The following is a 23,153-nucleotide window of genomic DNA, read 5'->3' as shown; positions in this document are numbered from 1 at the left end:
TCCCCTTTGCCTTTGTACAATGGCACTATGCACGCATTCCGCCAATCCTCAGGCACCTCACCATGAGTCATACATACATTAAATAACCTTACTAACCAGTCAACAATACAGTCACCCCCTTTTTTAATAAATTCCACTGCAATACCATCCAAACCTGCTGCCTTGCCGGCTTTCATCTTCCGCAAAGCTTTCACTACCTCTTCTCTGTTTACCAAATCATTTTCCCTAACCCTCTCACTTTGCACACCACCTCGACCAAAACACCCTATATCTGCCACTCTATCATCAAACACATTTAACAAACCTTCAAAATACTCACTCCATCTCCTATCTCTCCTTTTTTCTCATCTTGATAACGTCCACACAAATTTAGACACAACAATATAAGCCTTCGAGAAGGAGGAGCACTCCACGCTTGACTCCTTCTTCTATTTCCCCTTTAAGAAAGTTAAAATACAAAGAGGGGGGGGAGGGTTTCTAGCCCCCCTGCTCCTGTTACCTTTCGTCACCCTCTACAATACGCAGGGAATGCGTGGGAAGTATTCAGTTTTCAGAAAAGAAGAGAGAATGTTGGGGTGAAGAGAGTGGTGAGAGTAAGTAAGCTTGGGAAGGAGACTTGTGTGAGGAAGTACAACGAGAAACTGAGTACAGAATGGAAAAAGTTGAGAACAAAGGACATAAGAGGAGTGGGGGAGGAATGGGACGTATTTAGGGAAGCAGTGATGGCTTGTGCAAAAGATGCTTGTGGCATGAGAAGCATGGAAGGTGGGCAGATTAGAAAAGGTGGTGAGTGGTGGGATGAAGAAGTAAGATTATTGGTGAGAGAAAAGAGAGGCATTTGGACAATTTTTGCAGGGAAATAATGCAGATGAAAGGGAGATGTATAAAGGAAAGAGGCAAGAGGTCAAGAGAAAGGTGCAAGAGGTGAAAAAGAGGGCAAATGAGAGTTGGGGTGAGAGAATATCATTAAATTTTAGGGAGGATAAAAAGATGTTTTGGAAGGAGGTAAATAAAGTGCTTAAGACAAGAGTTATAGTGATGGGTGATTTGAATGCAAAGGTGAGTAATGTGGCAGTTGAGGGAATAATTGGTATACATGGGGTGTTCAGTGTTGTAAATGGAAATGGTGAAGAGCTTGTAGATTTATGTGCTGAAAAAGGACTGATGATTGGAAATACCTGGTTTAAAAAGCGAGATATACATAAGTATACTTATGTAACTAGGAGAGATGGCCAGAGAGCGTTATTGGATTACGTGTTAATTGACAGGCGTGCGAAAGAGAGACTTTTGGATGTTAATGTGCTGAGAGGTGCAACTGGAGGGATGTCTGATCATTATCTTGTGGAGGCTAAGGTGAAGATTTGTATGGGTTTTCAGAAAAGAAGAGTGAATGTTGGGGTGAAGAGGGTGGTGAGAGTAAGTGAGCTTGGGAAGGAGACTTGTGTGAGGAAGTACCAGGAGAGACTCAGTACAGAATGGAGAAAGGTGAGAACAATGGAAGTAAGGGGAGTGGGGGAGGAATGGGATGTATTTAGGGAATCAGTGATGGATTGCGCAAAAGATGCTTGTGGCATGAGAAGAGTGGGAGGTGGGTTGATTAGAAAGGGTAGTGAGTGGTGGGATGAAGAAGTAAGAGTATTAGTGAAAGAGAAGAGAGAGGCATTTGGACGATTTTTGCAGGGAAAAAATGCAATTGAGTGGGAGATGTATAAAAGAAAGAGACAGGAGGTCAAGAGAAAGGTGCAAGAGGTGAAGAAAAGGGCAAATGAGAGTTGGGGTGAGAGAGTATCATTAAATTCTAGGGAGAATAAAAAGATGTTCTGGAAGGAGGTAAATAAAGTGCGTAAGACAAGGGAGCAAATGGGAACTGCAGTGAAGGGCGCAAATGGGGAGGTGATAACAAGTAGTGGTGATGTGAGAAGGAGATGGAGTGAGTATTTTGAAGGTTTGTTGAATGTGTTTGATGATAGAGTGGCAGATATAGGGTGTTTTGGTCGAGGTGGTGTGCAAAGTGAGAGGGTTAGGGAAAATGATTTGGTAAACAGAGAAGAGGTAGTAAAAGCTTTGCGGAAGATGAAGGCCGGCAAGGCAGCAGGTTTGGATGGTATTGCAGTGGAATTTATTAAAAAAGGGGGTGACTGTATTGTTGACTGGTTGGTAAGGTTATTTAATATATGTATGACTCATGGTGAGGTGCCTGAGGATTGGCGGAATGCGTGCATAGTGCCATTGTACAAAGGCAAAGGGGATAAGAGTGAGTGCTGAAATTACAGAGGTATAAGTTTGTTGAGTATTCCTGGTAAATTATATGGGAAGGTATTGATTGAGAGGGTGAAGGCATGTACAGAGCATCAGATTGGGGAAGAGCAGTGTGGTTTCAGAAGTGGTAGAGGATGTGTGGATCAGGTGTTTGCTTTGAAGAATGTATGTGAGAAATACTTAGAAAAGCAAATGGATTTGTATGTAGCATTTATGGATCTGGAGAAGGCATATGATAGAGTTGATAGAGATGCTCTGTGGAAGGTATAAAGAATATGTGGTGTGGGAGGCAAGTTGTTAGAAGCAGTGAAAAGTTTTTATCGAGGATGTAAGGCATGTGTACGAGTAGGAAGAGAGGAAAGTGATTGGTTCTCAGTGAATGTAGGTTTGCGGCAGGGGTGTGTGATGTCTCCATGGTTGTTTAATTTGTTTATGGATGGGGTTGTTAGGGAGGTGAATGCAAGAGTTTTGGAAAGAGGGGCAAGTATGAAGTCTGTTGGGGATGAGAGAGCTTGGGAAGTGAGTCAGTTGTTGTTCGCTGATGATACAGCGCTGGTGGCTGATTCATGTGAGAAACTGCAGAAGCTGGTGACTGAGTTTGGTAAAGTGTGTGGAAGAAGAAAGTTATGAGTAAATGTGAATAAGAGCAAGGTTATTAGGTACAGTAGGGTTGAGGGTCAAGTCAATTGGGAGGTGAGTTTGAATGGAGAAAAACTGGAGGAAGTGAAGTGTTTTAGATATCTGGGAGTGGATCTGGCAGCGGATGGAACCATGGAAGCGGAAGTGGATCATAGGGTGGGGGAGGGGGCGAAAATTCTGGAAGCCTTGAAGAATGTGTGGAAGTCGAGAACATTATCTCGGAAAGCAAAAATGGGTATGCTAGAAGGAATAGTGGTTCCAACAATGTTGTATGGTTGCGAGGCGTGGGCAATGGATAGAGTTGTGCGCAGGAGGATGGATGTGCTGGAAATGAGATGTTTGAGGACAATGTGTGGTGTGAGGTGGTTTGATCGAGTAAGTAACCTAAGGGTAAGAGAGATGTGTGGAAATAAAAAGAGCGTGGTTGAAAGAGCAGAAGAGGGTGTTTTGAAATGGTTTGGGCACATGGAGAGAATGAGTGAGGAAAGATTGACCAAGAGGATATATGTGTCGGAGGTGGAGGGAACGAGTAGAAGAGGGAGACCAAATTGGAGGTGGAAAGATGGAGTGAAAAAGATTTTGTGTGATCGGGGCCTGAACATGCAGGAGGGTGAGAGGAGGGCAAGGAATAGGGTGAGTTGGAGCGATGTGGTATACCGGGGTTGACGTGCTGTCATTGGATTGAATCAAGGCATGTGAAGCGTCTGGGGTAAACCATGGAAAGCTGTGTAGGTATGTATATTTGCGTGTGTGGACGTATGTATATACATGTGTATGGGGGTGGGTTGGGCCATTTCTTTCGTCTGTTTCCTTGCGCTACCTCGCAAACGCGGGAGACAGCAAAAAAAAAAAAAAAAAAAAAAAAAAACTTATGTATATCTCTCTTCTTAAACCAGGTATTCCCAATCACCAGTCCTTTTTCAGCACACAAATCTACAAGCTCCTCACCATTTCTATTCAATACACTGAACACCCCATGTACACCAATTATTCCCTCAACTGCCACATTACTCAACTTTGCATTCAAATCATCCATAACTATAACCAAGTCTCGTGCATCAAAACTGCTAACACACTCACTCAGCTGCTCTTAAAACACTTGCCTCTCATGATCTTTCTTCTCATGCCCAGGAGCATAGGCAAGAATAATCACCCACCTCTCACTGTCAACTTTTCAGTTTTACCCATATCAATCTACAGTTTACTTTCTTCCACTCTATCACATATTCCCACAACTCCTATGACAGGAGTAGTGCTACTCCTTCCTTTGCTCTTGTACTCTCACCAAACCCCGACTTTACTCACAAAACATTCTCAAACCACTCTTCCCCTGTACCCATGAGCTTCCTTTCACTCAGAGCCAAAACATCGAGGTTCCTTTCCTCAAACATACTACCTATCTCTCCTTTTTTCTCATCTTGATAACGTCCACACAAATTTAGACACAACAATATAAGCCTTCGAGAAGGATGAGCACTCCACGCTTGACTCCTTCATCTATTTCCCCTTTTAGAAAGTTAAAATACAAAGAGGGTTGGTTTCTAGCCCCCCCACTCCTGTTCCCTTTCGTCACCCTCTACAATACGCAGGGAATACGTGGGAAGTATTCAGTTTTCAGAAAAGAAGAGAGAATGTTGGGGTGAAGAGAGTGGTGAGAGTAAGTAAGCTTGGGAAGGAGACTTGTGTGAGGAAGTACCACGAGAAACTGAGTACAGAATGGAAAAAGTTGAGAACAAAGGACATAAGAGGAGTGGGGGAGGAATGGGACGTATTTAGGGAAGCAGTGATGGCTTGTGCAAAAGATGCTAGTGGCATGAGAAGCATGGGAGGTGGGCAGATTAGAAAGGGTGGTGAGTGGTGGGATGAAGAAGTAAGATTATTGGTGAGAGAAAAGAGAGGCATTTGGACGATTTTTGCAGGGAAATAATGCAGATGAAAGGGAGATGTATAAAAGAAAGAGGCAAGAGGTCAAGAGAAAGGTGCAAGAGGTGAAAAAGAGGGCAAATGAGAGTTGGGGTGAGAGAATATCATTAAATTTTAGGGAGGATAAAAAGATGTTTTGGAAGGAGGTAAATAAAGTGCATAAGACAAGAGAACAAATGGGAACATCAGTGAAGGGGGCTAATGGGGAGGTGATAACAAGTAGTGGTGATGTGAGAAGGAGATGGAGTGAGTATTTTGAAAGTTTCAACTGTTGAATGTGTTTGATGATAGAGTGGCAGACATAAGGTGTTTTGGTCGAAGTGGTGTGCAAAGTGAGAGTGTTAGGGAAAATGATTTGGTAAACAGAGAAGAGGTAGTACAAGCTTTGCAGAAGATGAAAGCCGGCAAGGCAGCAGGTTTGGATGGTATTGCAGTGGATATCTATTAAAAAAGGGGGTGACTGTATTGTTGACTGGTTGGTAAGATTATTTAATGTATGTATGACTTATGGTGAGGTGCCTGAGGATTGGCGGAATGCTTACATAGTGCCATTGTACAAAGGCAAAGGGGATAAAGGTGAGTGCTCAAATTACAAGGGTATAAGTTTGTTGAGTATTCCTGAGAAATTATATGGGAGGGTATTTATTGAGAGAGTGAAGGCATGTACAGAGCATCAGATTGAGGAAGAGCAGTGTGGTTTCAGAAGTGGTAGAGGATGTGTGGATCAGGTGTTTGCTTTGAAGAATGCATGTGAGAAATACTTAGAAAAGCAAATGGATTTGTATGTAGCATTTATGAATCTGGAGAAGGCATATGATAAGAGTTCATAGAGATGTTCTGTGGAAGGTATTAAGAATATATGGTGTGGGAGGCAAGTTGTTAGAAGCAGTGAAAAGTTTTTATCGAGGATGTAAGGCATGTGTACATGTAGGAAGAGAGAAAAGTGATTGGTTCTCAGTGAATGTTGGTTTGCGGCAGGGGTGCATGATGTCTCCATGGTTCTTTAATTTGTTTATGGATAGGGTTGTTAGGGAGGAGAATGCAAGAGTTTTGGAAAGAGGGGCAAGTATGCAGTTTGTTGTGGATGAGAGAGCTTGGGAAGTGACTCAGTTGTTGTTCGCTGATGATACAGCACTGGTGGCTGATTCCGGTGAGAAACTGCAGAAGCTGGCGACTGAGTTTGGTAAAGTGTGTGTGAAAGAAGAAAGCTGAGAGTAAATGTGAATAAGAGCAAGGTTATTTGGTGCAGTAGGGTTGAGGGACAAGCCAATTGGGAGGTAAGTTTGAATGGAGAAAAACGAGAGGAAGTGAAATGTTTTAGATATCTGGTAGTGAATTTGGCAGCGGATGGAACCATGGAAGCAGAAGTGAATCATAGGGTGGGGGAGGGGGTGAAAGTTCTGGGAGCGTTGAAGAATGTGTGGAAGTTGAGAACATTATCTTGGAAAGCAAAAATGGGTATGTTTGAAAGAATAGTGGTTCCAACAATGATATATGGTTGTGAGGTGTGGGCTATAGATAGAGTTGTGTGGAGGAGGGTGGATATGCTGGAAATGAGGTGCTTGAGGACAATATGTGGTGTGAGGTGGTTTGATCAAGTAATAATAGGGTAAGAGAGGTGTGTGGTAATAAAAAGAGTGTGGTTGAGAGAGCAGAAGGTGTTTTGAAATGGTCTGGTCACATGGAGAGAATGGGTGAGGAAAGACTGACCAAGAGGATATATGTGGCAGAGGTGGAGGGAACGAGGAGAAGTGGGAGACCAAATTGGAGGTGGAAAGATGGAGTGGAAAAGATTTTGAGTGATCGGAGCCCGAACATGCAGGAGAGTGAAAGGCGTGCAAGGAATAGAGTGAACTGGAACGATGTGGTATACTGGGGTTGAAGTGCTGTCAATGGATTGAACCAGGGCCTGTGAAGCATCTGGGGTAAACCATGGAAAGTTCTGTAGGGCCTGGATGTGGAAAGGGAGCTGTGGTTTCGGTGCATTATTACATGACAGCTAGAGACTGAGTGTGAACAAATGTGGCCTTTGTTGTCTTTTCCTAGTGTTACCTCGCAAACATACGGGGGGGGGGGGGGGGGGGTGTGTGTGATTTCATGTGTGGCGGGGTTGTGAAGAGAATGAATAAATGCAGACTATGAATTATGTGCATGTGTATATATGTATATGTCTGTGTGTATATATATATATGTATACGTTGAGATGTATAGGTATGTATATTTGCATGTGTGGACGTGTATGTATATATATGTTTATGTGGGTGGGTTGGGCCATTCTTTCGTCTGTGTCCTTCCGCTACCTCGCTAACGCGGGATACAGCGTGTAATTTCATGTGTGGCGGGGTTGTGAAGAGAATGAATAAATGCAGACTATGAATTATGTGCATGTGTATATATGTATATGTCTGTGTGTATATATATATATGTATACGTTGAGATGTATAGGTATGTATATTTGCATGTGTGGACGTGTATGTATATATATGTTTATGTGGGTGGGTTGGGCCATTCTTTCGTCTGTTTCCTTCCGCTACCTCGCTAACGCGGGATACAGCGTGTAATTTCATGTGTGGCGGGGTTGTGAAGAGAATGAATAAATGCAGACTATGAATTATGTGCATGTGTATATATGTATATGTCTGTGTGTATATATATATATATATGTATACGTTGAGATGTATAGGTATGTATATTTGCATGTGTGGACGTGTATGTATATATATGTTTATGTGGGTGGGTTGGGCCATTCTTTCGTCTGTTTCCTTCCACTACCTCGCTAACGCGGGATACAGCGACAAAGCAAAATACTAATAATATAACAATATATGTATATGGCCTAACCCACCCACATACACATGTGTATACATACGCATCTACACACCCATATATAAGTAGGAGAGATGGCGAGAGAGCATTATTGGATTATGTGTTATTTGATAGGCGCGCAAAAGAGAGACTTTTGGATGTTAATGTGCTGAGAGGTGCAACTGGAGGGATGTGTGATCATTACCTTGTGGAGGCGAAGGTGAAGATTTGTAGAGGTTTTCAGAAAACAAGAGAGAATGTTGGGGTGAAGAGAGTGGTGAGAGTAAGTGTGCTTGGGATGGAGACTTGTGTGAGGAAGTAACTGTAGAGACTGAATGCAGAATGGAAAAGGGTGAGAGTAAAGGATATCTGGGAGTGGGGGCGGAATGTGATTTATTTAGGGAAGCAGTGTTGCCTTGTGCAAAAGATGCTTGTGACATGAGAAGCGTGGAAGGTGGGCAGATTAGAAAGGGTAGTGAGTGAAGGGATGAAGTAAGATTGTTAGTACAAGAGAAGAGAAAGGCATTTGGACAATTTTCGCAAGGATTGTGCAAATGACTGGGAGATGTATAAAAGAAAGAGGCAAGAGGTCAAGAGAAAGGTGCAAGAGGTGAAAAAGAGGGCAGATTGGCAGATATAGGGTGTTTTGGTCGAGGTGGTGTGCCAAGTGAGAGGGTCGAGGAGAATAATTTGGTAAACAGAGAATAGGTAGTGAAAGCTTTGTGGAAGATGAAAGTCGGAAAAACGGCGAGTTAGGATGGTATTGCAGTGGAATCTATTGAAAAAGGGGGTGACTGTGTTGTTGAATGATTGGCGAGGATGTTCAATGTATGTATGGTTCATGGTGAAGTGCCTGAGGATTGGTGGAATCCATGTATAGTGCCATAGTACAAAGGCAAAGGGGATAAGAGTGAGTGTTCAAATTACAGAAGTATAAGTCTGTTGAGTATTCCTGGGAAATTATATGGGAGGTTATTGATCAAGAGGGTCAAGGCATGTACAGAGCACCACACTGGGGAGAAGCAGTGTGGTTTCAGAAGTGGTACAGGATGTGTGGATTAGATGTTTGCTTTGAAGAATGTATGTGAGAAATACTTAGAAAAGCAGTTGGATTTGTATGTAGCATTTATGGGTCTGGAGAAGGCAAATGATAGAGTGATAGAGATGCTTTGTGGAAGGTATTAAGAGTATACGGTGTGGGAGGTAAGTTGCTAAAAGCAGTGAAAAGATTTAACGAGGATGTAAGGCATGTGTATGACTAGGAAGAGAGGAAGTGATTGGTTCTCAGTGAATGTCGGTTTGGGCAGGGGTGTGTGATGTCTCCATGGTGTTTTGGAGAGAGAGGTAAGTATGCAGTCTGTTGCGGATGAGAGGGCTTGAGAAGTGAATCAGTTGTTGTTCCCTGATGATACAGTGCTGGTGGCTGATTCGGATGAGAAACTGCAGAAGTTGGTGACTGAGTTTGGTAAAGTATGTGAGAGAAGAAAGTTGAGAGTAATTGTGAGTAAGAGCAAGGTTATTAGGTACAGTAGGGTTGAGGGTCAAGTCAATTGGGAGGTAATTTTGAATGGAGAAAAATGAGAAAGTGAGGTGTTTTAGATATCTGGGAGTGGATTTGGCAGTGGATGGAACCATGGAAGCGGAAGTGAGTCACAGGGTGGGGGAGGGGGCAAAGGTTCTGGGAGCGTTGAGTAATGTGTGGAAGGCGAGAACATTATCTCGGACAGCAAAATTGGGTATGTTTGAAGTATTAGTGGTTCCAATAATGTAATATGGTTGTCAGGCATGGGCGATAGATAGGGTTGTGCGAAGGAGGGTTGATGATGGAAATGAGATATTTGAGGACAATACGTGGTGTGAGGTGGTTTGATCAAGTAATGAAAGGGTGAGAGAGATGTGTGGTAATAAAAAGAGTGTGGGTAAGAGGGCAGAAAGAGGGTGTATTGAAGTGGCTTGGTCATATGGAGAGAATGAGTGAGGAAAGATTGAGAAAAAGGATATATGTGTCAGAGGTCAAGGGAACGAGGAGAAGTGGGTAACCAAAGTGAAGGTGGAAGGATGGAGTGAAAAAGATTTTGAGTGATCGGGGCCTGAACATACAGGAGGGTGAAAGATGTGCAAGGAATAGAGTAAATTGGAACGATGTGGCACACTGGGGTTGACATATTGTCAGTGGATTGAAGCAGGGCATGTGAAGCATCTAAGGTAAACCATGGAAAGTTTTGTGGGGCTTGGATGTGGAAAGGGAGCTGTGGTGTTGGTGCATTACATATGACAGCTAGAGACTGAGTGTGAAAGAATGTGGCCTTTGTTGTCTTTTCCTAGCGCTACCTTGCGCGCACGCATGGGGAAGGGGGGTGTCATTTCATGTATGGCTTGGTGGTGGCGGGAATGGTTGAAGGCAGCATGTATGAATATGTACATGTGTATATATGTATAAATCTTTGTATGTATATGTATGTATACATGGTAATGTATAGGTATGTATATGTGCATGTGTGGGTGTTTATTTACATACATGAGCATGTGAGTAGGTTGGACCATTCTTTCGTCTGTCTCCTTGCGCTACCCTGCTAACGCGAGAGACAGTGTCTTAATATAATAAAAAAAATGAATATAATATATATATCTTTTTTTTTTTTTTTGCTTTGTCGCTGTCTCCCGCGTTTGCGAGGTAGCGCAAGGAAACAGACGAAAGAAATGGCCCAACACACCACCATACACATGTATATACATACATCCACACACGCAAATATACATACCTACACAGCTTTCCATGGTTTACCCCAGACGCTTCACATGCCCTGATTCAATCCACTGACAGCACGTCAACCCCGGTATACCACATCGATCCAATTCACTCTATTCCTTACCCTCCTTTCACCCTCCTGCATGTTCAGGCCCCCATCACAGAAAATCTTCTTCACTCCATCTTTCCACCTCCAATTTGGTCTCCCACTTCTCCTTGTTCCCTCCACCTCCGACACATATATCCTCTTGGTCAATCTTTCCTCACTCATTCTCTCCATGTGCCCAAACCATTTCAAAACACCCTCTTCTGCTCTCTCAACCATCCTCTTTTTATTTCCACACATCTCTCTTACCCTTACGTTACTTACTCGATCAAACCACCTCACACCACACATTGTCCTCAAACATCTCATTTCCAGCACATCCATCCTCCTGGCACAACTCTATCCATAGCCCACGCCTCGCAGCAATACAACATTGTTGGAACCACTATTCCTTCAAACATACCCATTTTTGCTTTCCGAGATAATGTTCTCGACTTCCACACATTCTTCAAGGCTCCCAGGATTTTCGCCCCCTCCCCCACCCTATGATCCACTTCCGCTTCCATGGTTCCATCCGCTGCCAGATCCACTCCAATATATCTAAAAACACTTTTATTTCCCTCAGTTTTTTCTCCATTCAAACTTTTTTTTATTTTCATTTTGCTTTGTCGCTGTCTCCCGCGTTTGCGAGGTAGCGCAAGGAAACAGACGAAAGAAATGGCCCAACCCACCCCCATACACATGTATATACATACACGTCCACACACGCAAATATACATACCTATACATCTCAATGTACACATATATATACACACACAGACACATACATATATACCCATGCACACAATTAACACTGTCTGCCTTTATTCATTCCCATCGCCACCTCGCCACACATGGAATACCATCCCCCTCCCCCCTCATGTGTGCGAGGTAGAGCTAGGAAAAGACAACAAAAGCCCCATTCGTTCACACTCAGTCTCTAGCTGTCATGCAATAATGCCCGAAACCACAGCTCCCTTTCCACATCTAGGCCCCACAGAACTTTCCAGACACTTCACATGCCCTGATTCAATCCAATGACAGCACGTCAACCCCGGTACACTACATTGATCCAATTCACTCTATTCCTTGCCCGCCTTTCACCCTCCTGCATGTTCAGGCCCCGATCACTCAAAATCTTTTTCACTTCATCTTTCAACCTCCAATTTGGTCTCCCAATTCTCCTCGTTCCCTCCACCTCCGACACATATATCCTCTTGGTCAATCTTTCCTCATTCATTCTCTCCATGTGCCCAAACCATTTCAAAACACCCTCTTCTGCTCTCTCAACCACGCTCTTTTTATTTCCACACATCTCTCTTACCCTTACATTACTTACTCGATCAAACCACCTCACACCACACATTGTCCTCAAACATCTCATTTCCAGCACATCCACCCTCCTGCGCACAACTCTATCCATAGCCCACGCCTCGCAACCATACAACATTGTTAGAACCACTATTCCTTCAAACATACCCATTTTTGCTTTCCAAGATAATGTTCTCGACTTCCACACATTCTTCAAGGCTCCCAGGATTTTCGCCCCCTCCCCCACCCTATGATTCACTTCTGCCTCCATGGTTCCATCCGCTGCCAGATCCACTCCCAGATATCTAAAACACTTTACTTCCTCCAGTTTTTCTCCATTCAAACTTACATCCCAACTGACTTGACCCTCAACCCTACTGTACCTAATAACCTTGCTCTTATACACACTTACTCTTAACTTTCTTCTTTCACACACTTTACCAAACTCAGTCACCAGCTTCTGCAGTTTCTCACATGAATCAGCCACCAGCACTGTATCATCAGCGAACAACAACTGACTCACTTCCCCAGCTCTCTCATCCACAACAGACTTCATACTTGCCCCTCTTTCCAAAACTCTTGCATTCACCTCCCTAACAACCCCATCTATAAACAAATTAAACAACCATGGAGACATCACACACCCCTGCCGCAAACCTACATTCACTGAGAACCAATCACTTTCCTCTCTTTCTACACGTACACATGCCTTACATCCCCCATAAAAACTTTTCACTGCTTCTAACAACTTGCCTCCCACACCATATATTCTTAGTACCTTTCCACAGAGAATCTCTATCAACTCTATCATATGCCTTCTCCAGATCCATAAATGCTACATACAAATCCATTTGCTTTTCTAAGTATTTCTCACATACATTCTTCAAAGCAAACACCTGATCCACACATCCTCTACCACTTCTGAAACCACACTGCTCTTCCCCAATCTGATGCTCTGTACAAGCCTTCACCCTCTCAATCAATACCCTCCCATATAATTTACCAGGAATACTCAACAAACTTATACCTCTGTAATTTGAGCACTCACTCTTATCCCCTTTGCCTTTGTACAATGGCTATGCATGCATTCCGCCAATCCTCAGGCACCTCACCATGAGTCATACATACATCAAATAACCTTACCAACCAGTCAACAATACAGTCACCCCCTTTTTTAATATAATCCACTGCAATACCATCCAAACCTGCTGCCTTGCTGGCTTTCATCTTCCGCAAAGCTTTTACTACCTCTTCTCTGTTTACCAAATCATTTCCCCTAACCCTCTCACTCTGCACACCACCTCGATCAAAACACCCTATATCTGCCACTCTATCATCAAACACATTCAACAAACCTTCAAAATACTCACTCCATCTCTTTCTCATATCACCACTACTTGTTATCACCTCCCCATTAGCGCCCTTCACTGAAGTTCCCATTTGCTCCCTTGTCTTACGCACTTTATTTACCTCCTTCCAGAACATCTTTTTATTCTCCCTAAAATTTAATGATACTCTCTCACCCCAACTCTCATTTGCCCTCTTTTTCTATTCATTATACTTTGTCGCTGTCTCCCGCGTTCCCGAAGAAGTGCAAGGAAACAGACGAAAGAATGGCCTAACCCACCCACATACACATGTATATATATACACACATCAACACACGCACATATATATACCTATACATTTCAACATATACATATATATACATACACAGACATATACATATATACACATGTACATAATTCATACTTGCTGCCTTTATTCATTCCCGCTGCCACCCTGCCACACATGAAATGACAACCCCCTCCCCCTACATGCACAAAAGGTAGCACTAGGAAAAGACAAAAAAGGCCACATTCATTCACACTCAGTCTCTAGCTGTCATGTATAATGCACCGAAACCACAGCTCCCTTTCCATATCCAGGCCCCACAAAACTTTCCATGGTTTAACTCAGATGCTTCACATACCCTGGTTCAATCCATGGACAGCACGTTGCCCCAGTATACCACATCGTTCCAATTCACTCTAATCCTTGCACGCCTTTCACCCTCCTGCATGTTCCAGCTCTGATCGCTCAAAATCTTTTTCACTCCATCTCACCACCTCCAATTTGGTCTCCCACTTCTCATTCCCTTCACCTTTGACACACATATCCTCTTTGTCAATCTTTCCTCACTTATTCTCTACATGTGACCAAACCATTTCAAAACACCCTCTTCTGCTCTCTCAACGACACTCTTTTTATTACCACACATCTCCCTTACCCTTTCATAACTTACTCGATCAAACCACCTCACACCACATATTGTCCTTAAACATCTCCTTTCCAACACATTAACCCTCCTCCGAACAACCCTATCTATCGCCCACGCTTCGCAACCATATAACATTGTTGGAACCACTATTCCTTCAAATATACCCAGTTTTGCTTTCCGAGATAATGTTCTCGTCTTCCACGCATTTTTCACTGCTCCCAGAACTTTTGCCCCCTCCCCAACCCTGTGACTCACTATCGCTTCCATGGTTCCATCCGCTGCCAAATCCACACCCAGATATCCAAAACACTTCCCTTCCTCCAAATTTTCTCAATTCACACTTACCTCCCAACTGACTTGTCCCTCGACCCTACTGTACCTAATAACCTTGCTCTTATTCACATTTACTCTAAGCTTTCTTCTTTCACACACTTTACCAAACTCAGTCACCAGCTTCTGCAGTTTCTCACCTGAATCAGCCACCAGCGCTGTATCATCAGCGAACAACAACTGACTCACTTCCCAAGCTCTCTCATCCACAACAGATGGCATACTTGTGTGTCTGTGGTGGGGTGGTGATGGGAATGGATGAAGGCAGCAAGTATGAATATGTATTTATTTACTATTTATTTTGCTTTGTCGCTGTCTCCCGCATTAGCGAGGTAGCGCAAGGAAACAGATGAAAGAATGGCCCAACCCACCCACATACACATGTATATACATACACATCCACACACGCAAATATATACATACCTATACATCTCAACATATACATATATATATACACACCCAGACATATACATATATACACATGTACATAATTCATAGTCTGCCTTTATTCCCATCGCCACCCCGCCACACATGAAATAACAACCCCCTGCCCCCCTCATGTGCGCAAGGTCGCGCTAGGAAATGACAATAAAAGCCACATTCATTCACACTCAGTCTCTAGATGTAATGTAATAATGTACCAAAACCACAGCTACCTTTCCACATCCAGGCCCCACAGAACTTTCTATGGTTTACCCCAGACACTTCACATGCCCTGGTTCAATCCACTGACAGCATATTGACCCCGGTATACCGCACTGTTCCAATTCACTCTATTTCTTGCACACGTTTCACCCTCCTGCATGTTCAGGCCCCAATCACTCAAAATCTTTTTCACTCCATCTTTCCACCTCCAATTTGTCTCCCACTTCTCCTCGTTCCCTCCACCTCTGACACATATATCCTCTTGGTCAATCTTTCCTCACTCATTCTCTCCATGTGACCAAACCATTTCAAAACACTCTCTTCTGCTCTCTCAACCACACTCTTCTTAGTACCACACATCTCTCTTACCCTATTATTACTTACATGATCAAACCATCTCACACCACATCTGTCCTCAAACATCTCATTTCCAGCACATCCACCCTCCTCCGCACAACTCTATCCATAGCCCACACCTCACAACCACATAACATTGTTGGAACCACTATTCCTTCAAACATACCCATTTTTGCTTTCCGAGATAATGTTCTCGCCTTCCACACATTCTTCAACGATCCCAGAACTTTCGCCCCCTCCCCATCCTGTGACTCACTTCCGCTTCAATGGTTCCATCCGCTGACAAATCCACTCCCAAATATCTGAAACATTTCACTTCCTCTAGTTTTCCTCCATTCAAACTTACCTCCCAACTGACTTGTCCCTCAACCCTACTGTACCTAATAATTAACCTTGCTCTTATTCACGTTTACTTTAAGCTTTCTTCTTTCACACACTTTTCTAAACTCAGTCACCAGCTTCTGCAGTTTCTCATCTGAATGAGCCACCAGCGCTGTATCATCCACGAACAACAACTGACTCACTTCCCAAGCTGTCTCATCTACAACAGACTGCATACTTGCCCCTCTCTCCAAAACTCTTGCATTCACCTCCCTAACAACCCCATCCATAAACAAATTAAACAACCATGGAGACATCACACACCCCTGCTGCAAATCAACATTCGCTGAGAACCAATTGCTTTCCTCTCTTCCTCCTCATACACATGCCTTACATCCTCGATAAAAACTTTTCACTGCTTCTAATAACTTGCCTCCCACACCATATATTCTTAATACCTTCCACAGAGCATCTCTATCAACTCTAACATATGCCTTCTCCAGATCCATAAATGCTACATACAAATCCACTTTCTTTTCTAAGTATTTCTTACATACATTCTTCAAAGCAAAAATCTGATCCACACATCCTTTACCATTTCTTTAATCACACTGCTCTTCCCCAATCTGATGCTCTGTACATGCTTTCACCCTCTTAATCAATACCCTCCCATATAATTTCCCAGGAATACTCAACTTATACCTCTGTAATTTTAGCACTCACCTTTATCCCCTTTGCCTTTGTACAATAATAATAATAATGCACCTTATTAAATTGACTGATTTATTACTGCATTGCTCTAATGATCCCAGATCAAACTTTAAATTTGTGTACTAACTACAAGACTACCAAAAGAGCAGCAGAGCAAAAACGGTACTCACCTACTAACTTGGAAAGTGTAACCATAATCTGATAATTCTTGGGCCATTTTGCAAAATGTTCACCATTTATCCAGCAGTCTTCATTTAGCATAAATTCAAAATGTGATGAAAAAAATAAAAATGCATATCATCACCCATCTGAGATTTAAGAATCTGAGGAACTACAAGATGCAAAGGCAACATCAGACAAACAGGGAACTTCCTACTTAAAGAGGAGAGAAACAATTTATCTATGGTTTCACCTACAATGCTGTATAAGTTTTTTCTTCATGAGCAAGGACAAAGCTTTCACATACATACTTCTAAGATCTGGAGACATGATTAAAAAGTCAAATATCAACCCACCTTTTTCAATATTTTCAGTAACATAATTTTTTGGCATCTTCAAAAACATGTTTCCAGCACAGATCCAGGTTCTGGAGTTTGGGTTTTTGCTAATCAAATTATTTGTCTGTAATTGCCGCAGTGCCTCCCTATTGGTATTACGACGGCGATCTAAAGTGACAATCTCCTGCTGGTCAGTAATCACCTCTTCAGCTGCTGCTTCCACCTCTTCTAAATGCTGCTGAACCACTGCAGGAGACTCTGCCATTGTGCAACGCTGCAAAAAAGGTTTAGTGTAATGTGCTGCAGAATCTCCATTATGCACTTCAGATATCTGAAAGTCTCTATCATCCACACAAACTGCACCCTCCTAAGCTATAAAAATTAAGAAAACATGAATAACTGTTGACCATTGAGCCTATAAGATGGTAATACTTTATGTTATATAAGTTTAAAAATATGCAAAAATAGCATTAGTGATAAGTGATAACCTGAAAATTCCAAAACTTATTGTTTACTTTATACTTGTTTATAAGATCTTTAACTGTAATTAAATACCATTATAGTATAAGAAAAAAACTTAGGAGATTTGCCAATTTCTGTAAATTCATATTTCATATGTACCCTACACAACAGAAAAAGGTATTTTCCTGAAAAGGTGGCCTTAAGAAAAATTCGGGTAAAACCCGTTTTCCCATAAACACCCACTATATCTTTGTTAATTCATACCTACAGAAGATATTTCATCCCCAGGACAATAAAAACACACCTATAAATGCAGATATTCCTTTTCAAACACTTAACATAAATTGATAAAGTTTTGATAATGATAATAATAGAAAAATTTTCATATTTGATAGCCATTTCCACAAATAGTGAGGTAGCACCAGGAACAGACTAAAAAAGGCCACATCCACTCACATACACATACACATACATTTTTTTATCATACTTGATCGTCATTTCCCATGTCAGCAAGGTAAAGACAGAAAACAGACAAAGAAAGACATATCCACTCACATAAAACATATATATACAAATATACACATACATATACATACGTAAGTTTGTTGAGTATTCCTGGTAAATTATATGGGAGGGTATTGATTGAGAGGGTGAATGCATGTACAGAGCATCAGATTGGGGAAGAGCAGTGTGGTTTCAGAAGTGGTAGAGGATGTGTGGATCAGGTGTTTGCTTTGAAGAATGTATGTGAGAAATACTTAGAAAAGCAAATGGATTTGTATGTAGCAATTGAGTGGGAGATGTATAAAAGAAAGAGACAGGAGGTCAAGAGAAAGGTGCAAGAGGTGAAAAAGAGGGCAAATGAGAGTTGGGGTGAGAGAGTACCATTAAATTTTAGGGAGAATAAAAAGATGTTCTGGAAGGAGGTAAATAAAGTGCGTAAGACAAGGGAGCAAATGGGAACTTCAGTGAAGGGCGCAAATGGGGAGGTGATAACAAGTAGTGGTGATGTGAGAAGGAGATGGAGTGAGTATTTTGAAGGTTTGTTGAATGTGTTTGATGATTGAGTGGCAGATATAGGGTGTTTTGGTCGAGGTGGTGTGCAAAGTGAGAGGGTTAGGGAAAATGATTTGGTAAACAGAGAAGAGGTAGTAAAAGCTTTGCTGAAGATGAAAGCCGGCAAGTCAGCAGGTTTGGATGGTATTGCAGTGGAATTTATTAAAAAAGGGGGTGACTGTATTGTTGACTGGTTGGTAAGGTTATTTAATGTATGTATGACTCATGGTGAGGTGCCTGAGGATTGGCGGAATGCGTGCATAGTGCCATTGTACAAAGGCAAAGGGGATAAGAGTGAGTGCTCAAATTACAGAGGTACAAGTTTGTTGAGTATTCCTGGGAAATTATATGGGAGGGTATTGATTGAGAGGGTGAAGGCATGTACAGAGCATCAGATTGGGGAAGAGCAGTGTGGTTTCAGAAGTGGTAGAGGATGTGTGGATCAGGTGTTTGCTTTGAAGAATGTATGTGAGAAATACTTAGAAAAGCAAATGGATTTGTATGTAGCATTTATGGATCTGGAGAACGCATATCATAGAGTTGATAGAGATGTTCTGTGGAAGGTATTAAGAATATATGGTGTGGGAGGCAAGTTGTTAGAAGCAGTGAAAAGTTTTTACCGAGGATGTAAGGCATGTGTACGTGTACGAAGAGAGGAAAGTGATTGGTTCTCAGTGAATGTAGGTTTGCGGCAAGGGTGTGTGATGTCTCCATGGTTGTTTAATTTGTTTATGGATGGGGTTGTTAGGGAGGTGAATGCAAGAGTTTTGGAAAGAGGGGCAAGTATGAAGTCTGTTGGGGATGAGAGAGCTTGGGAAGTGAGTCAGTTGTTGTTCGCTGATGATACAGCGCTGGTGGCTGTTTCATGTGAGAAACTGCAGAAGCTGGTGACTGAGTTTGGTAAAGTGTGTGAAAGAAGAAAGTTAAGAGTAAATGTGAATAAGAGCAAGGTAATTAGGTACAGTAGGGTTGAGGGTCAAGTCAATTGGGAGGTAAGTTTGAATGGAGAAAAACTGGAGGAAGTAAAGTGTTTTAGATATCTGGGAGTGGATCTGGCAGCGGATGGAACCATGGAAGCGGAAGTGGATCATAGGGTGGGGGAGGGGGCGAAAATCCTGGGAGCCTTGAAGAATGTGTGGAAGTCAAGAACATTATCTCGGAAAGCAAAAATGGGTATGTTTGAAGGAATAGTGGTTCCAACAATGTTGTATGGTTGCGAGGCGTGGGCTATGGATAGAGTTGTGCGCAGGAGGATGGATGTGCTGGAAATGAGATGTTTGAGGACAATGTGTGGTGTGAGGTGGTTTGATCGAGTAAGTAACGTAAGGGTAAGAGAGATGTGTGGAAATAAAAAGAGGATGGTTGAGAGAGCAGAAGAGGGTGTTTTGAAATGGTTTGGGCACATGGAGAGAATGAGTGAGGAAAGATTGACCAAGAGGATATATGTGTCGGAGGTGGAGGGAACGAGGAGAAGTGGGAGACCAAATTGGAGGTGGAAAGATGGAGTGAAAAAGATTTTGTGTGATCGGGGCCTGAACATGCAGGAGGGTGAAAGGAGGGCCAAGAATAGAGTGAATTAGATCGATGTGGTATACCGGGGTTGACGTGCTGTCAGTGGATTGAATCAGGGCATGTGAAGCGTCTGGGGTAAACCATGGAAAGCTGTGTAGGTATGTATATTTGCGTTTGTGGACGTATGTATATACATGTGTATGGGGGTGGGTTGGGGCCATTTCTTTCGTCTGTTTCCTTGCGCTACCTCGCAAACGCGGGAGACATCGACAAAAAAAAAAAAAAAAAAAAAAAAATTATGGATCTGGAGAAGGCATATGATAGAGTTGATAGAGATGCTCTGTGGAAGGTATTAAGAATATATGGTGTGGGAGGCAAGTTGTTAGAAGCAGTAAAAAGTTTTTATCAAGGATGTAAGGCATGTGTAAGTGTAGGAAGAGGAAAGTGATTGGTTTTCAGTGAATGTAGGTTTGCGGCAGGGGTGTGTGATGTCTCCATGGTTGTTTAATTTGTTTATGGATGGGGTTGTTAGGGAGGTGAATGCAAGAGTTTTGGAAAGAGGGGCAAGTATGAAGTCTGTTGGGGATGAGAGAGCTTGGGAAGTGAGTCAGTTGTTGTTCGCTGATGATACAGCGCTGGTGGCTGATTCATGTGAGAAACTGCAGAAGCTGGTGACTGAGTTTGGTAAAGTGTATGAAAGAAGAAAGTTAAGAGTAAATGTGAATAAGAGCAAGGTAATTAGGTACAGTAGGGTTGAGGGTCAAGTCAATTGGGAGGTAAGTTTGAATGGAGAAAAACTGGAGGAAGTAAAGTGTTTTAGATATCTGGGAGTGGATCTGGCAGCAGATGTAAGCATGGAAGCGGAAGTGGATCATAGGGTGGGGGAGGGGGCGAAAATCCTGAAGAATGTGTGGAAGTCGAGAACATTATCTCAGAAAGCAAAAATGGCTATGTTTGAAGGAATAGTGGTTCCAACAACGTTGTATGGTTGCGAGGCGTGGGCTATGGATAGAGTTGTGCGCAGGAAGATGGATGTGCTGGAAATGAGATGTTTGAGGACAATGTGTGGTGTGAGGTGGTTTGATCGAGTAAGTAATGTAAGGGTAAGAGAGATGTGTGGAAATAAAAAGAGCGTGGTTGAGAGAGCAGAAGAGGGTGTTTTGAAATGGTTTGGGCACATGGAGAGAATGAGTGAGGAAAGATTGACCAAGAGGATATATGTGTCGGAGGTGGAGGGAACGAGAAGTGGGAGACCAAATTGGAGGTGGAAAGATGGAGTGAAAAAGATTTTGTGTGATCGGGGCCTGAACATGCAGGAGGGTGAAAGGAGGGCAAGGAATAGAGTGAATTAGATCGATGTGGTATACCGGGGTTGACGTGCTGTCAGTGGATTGAATCAGGGCATGTGAAGCGTCTGGGGTAAACCTTGGAAAGCTGTGTAGGTATGTATATTTGCGTGTGTGGACGTATGTATATACATGTGTATGGGGGTGAGTTGGGCTATTTCTTTCGTCTGTTTCCTTGCCCTACCTCGCAAACGCGAGACAGAAAAAAAAAAAACATACATACATATGTATATATCCATATATATATACATACACATAAATATACACATATACACCAGTACATATTCATGCGTGCATGCCTTCCTCCATTCCTGATGCCATCCCACCCCACAGGAAACAGCAAAAATGCATGAAGGAAAAGAAAAAAGATAACATATACATTCTCCTCCCCCACACCCAATCGTTGCCCACTGCATCAGTAAGGTAGCACCAGGAAACAGACGAAGAAAGGCTAAACCCACTCGTACTTGTTCTCTAGCTGTCGTGTGTAATGCATCAAAACCACAGTTCCCTATCCACATCTAAGTCCCAGAGACTTTTCCATGGTCTACCCTTGACATTTCAAATGCCTTGATTCAGTCCACTGACAGCAGGTCAACCTCTGTATACCACATCATTCCAATTCACTTTATTCTGTGCTTGCCTTTCACCCTCCTGCATGCTCAGGCCCCAATCACTGAAAATCTTTTTCACTCTATCCTTCCATCTCCAATTTGCTCTCCCAGTTCTCCTTGTTACCTCCACTTCAGATGGATGTCAACCTTTCCTCTTTCATTCTCCCCATAAGACCAATCAATTTCAACAGACTATCTTCTGCTTTCTCAACAACATTCTTTTTATTTCTAAATATCTCCCTTACCCTTTCATAACTTACTCTATCAAACCAACTCACACCACATACTATCGCCAAACATTTTATTTCCAACAAATCCACCCTCCTCCACACAACCCATGTCTCGCAAGCATATAATATTGATGAAGCTACTATTCCTTCATACATTCCCATCTTTGCCCTCCGAGATAAAATTATCTCTTTCCACACATTCTTCATTGCTCCCAGAACCTTCGTTACCTCCCCACCCTACCATTCACTTCTGCTTCTAAGGTTCCATTCGCTGCCAAGTCCACTCCCAGATATCTAAAAAACTCGACTTCCTCCAATTTTTCTTCATTCAAACCTACATTCCAACTAAACTTGCTTTCATTCATATCTACTCTCAACTTTCTCCTTTCACACACTCTTCCAAACTCAGTCACTAATTTCTCCAGTTCCTCACTCAAATCAGCCACCAGTGCTGTTTCATTGGCAAACAACAACTAACTCAAATTCCCAGGCACTCTCATCCCCAAGAGACTGCATACTTGCCCCTCTCTGCAAAACTCTTGCATTTACTTCCGTCACCACCTCACCCATAAAAAATTAAACATACATGCTGACAGCACACATCCATGCTGCAGACTGACCTTCACTGGACACCATTCACTCTCCACTCAGTAAAATCTCTGCTTATAGCAGCTTACCTCCCACACCATATATTCTTAATACCTTCCATAAAGCATCTCTATCAACCCTAACATATGCCTTCTCCAGATCCATACATACCATATACACATCCATTTGTTTTTCAAAGTATTTCTCACACACATTCTTCAAAGCAAACACCTGATCCACATATCCTCTGCCACTTCTGAAACCACACCGCTCCTCTCCATTATGATCCTCTGTGCATGCCTTCATTCTCTAAATCAATGCACTTCCATACAACTTACCAGGATTATACAAAAAACATATCTCTTTAGTTTAAAACTCACCTTTAACTCCTTTGCCTTTATACAATGGCACTATCCATGCATTCTGCCAGTCCTCAGGCACTTTACCATGATG

At 42.5% G+C, this 23,153-nt stretch overlaps 1 protein-coding gene across 1 annotated transcript in view; it reads right to left on the bottom strand.

Moving 5' to 3' along the window:
* Pdrg1 (Pdrg1 prefoldin-like subunit) overlaps positions 1-23,153 on the bottom strand; it is an 80,500-nt gene that overhangs the window by 14,574 nt on the left and 42,773 nt on the right. The window contains exon 2 of the mRNA XM_071668762.1: positions 16,911-17,166. Coding sequence (XP_071524863.1) covers positions 16,911-17,157 — 247 coding nt within the window. The 5' untranslated portion in view covers positions 17,158-17,166. The remainder of the gene's footprint in view (positions 1-16,910; positions 17,167-23,153) is intronic.

Source organism: Panulirus ornatus, chromosome 13, assembly GCF_036320965.1.
Source record: "Panulirus ornatus isolate Po-2019 chromosome 13, ASM3632096v1, whole genome shotgun sequence".
Taxonomy (NCBI): Eukaryota; Metazoa; Arthropoda; class Malacostraca; order Decapoda; family Palinuridae; genus Panulirus; species Panulirus ornatus.
This window is presented reverse-complemented; position numbering and strand designations above follow the sequence as displayed.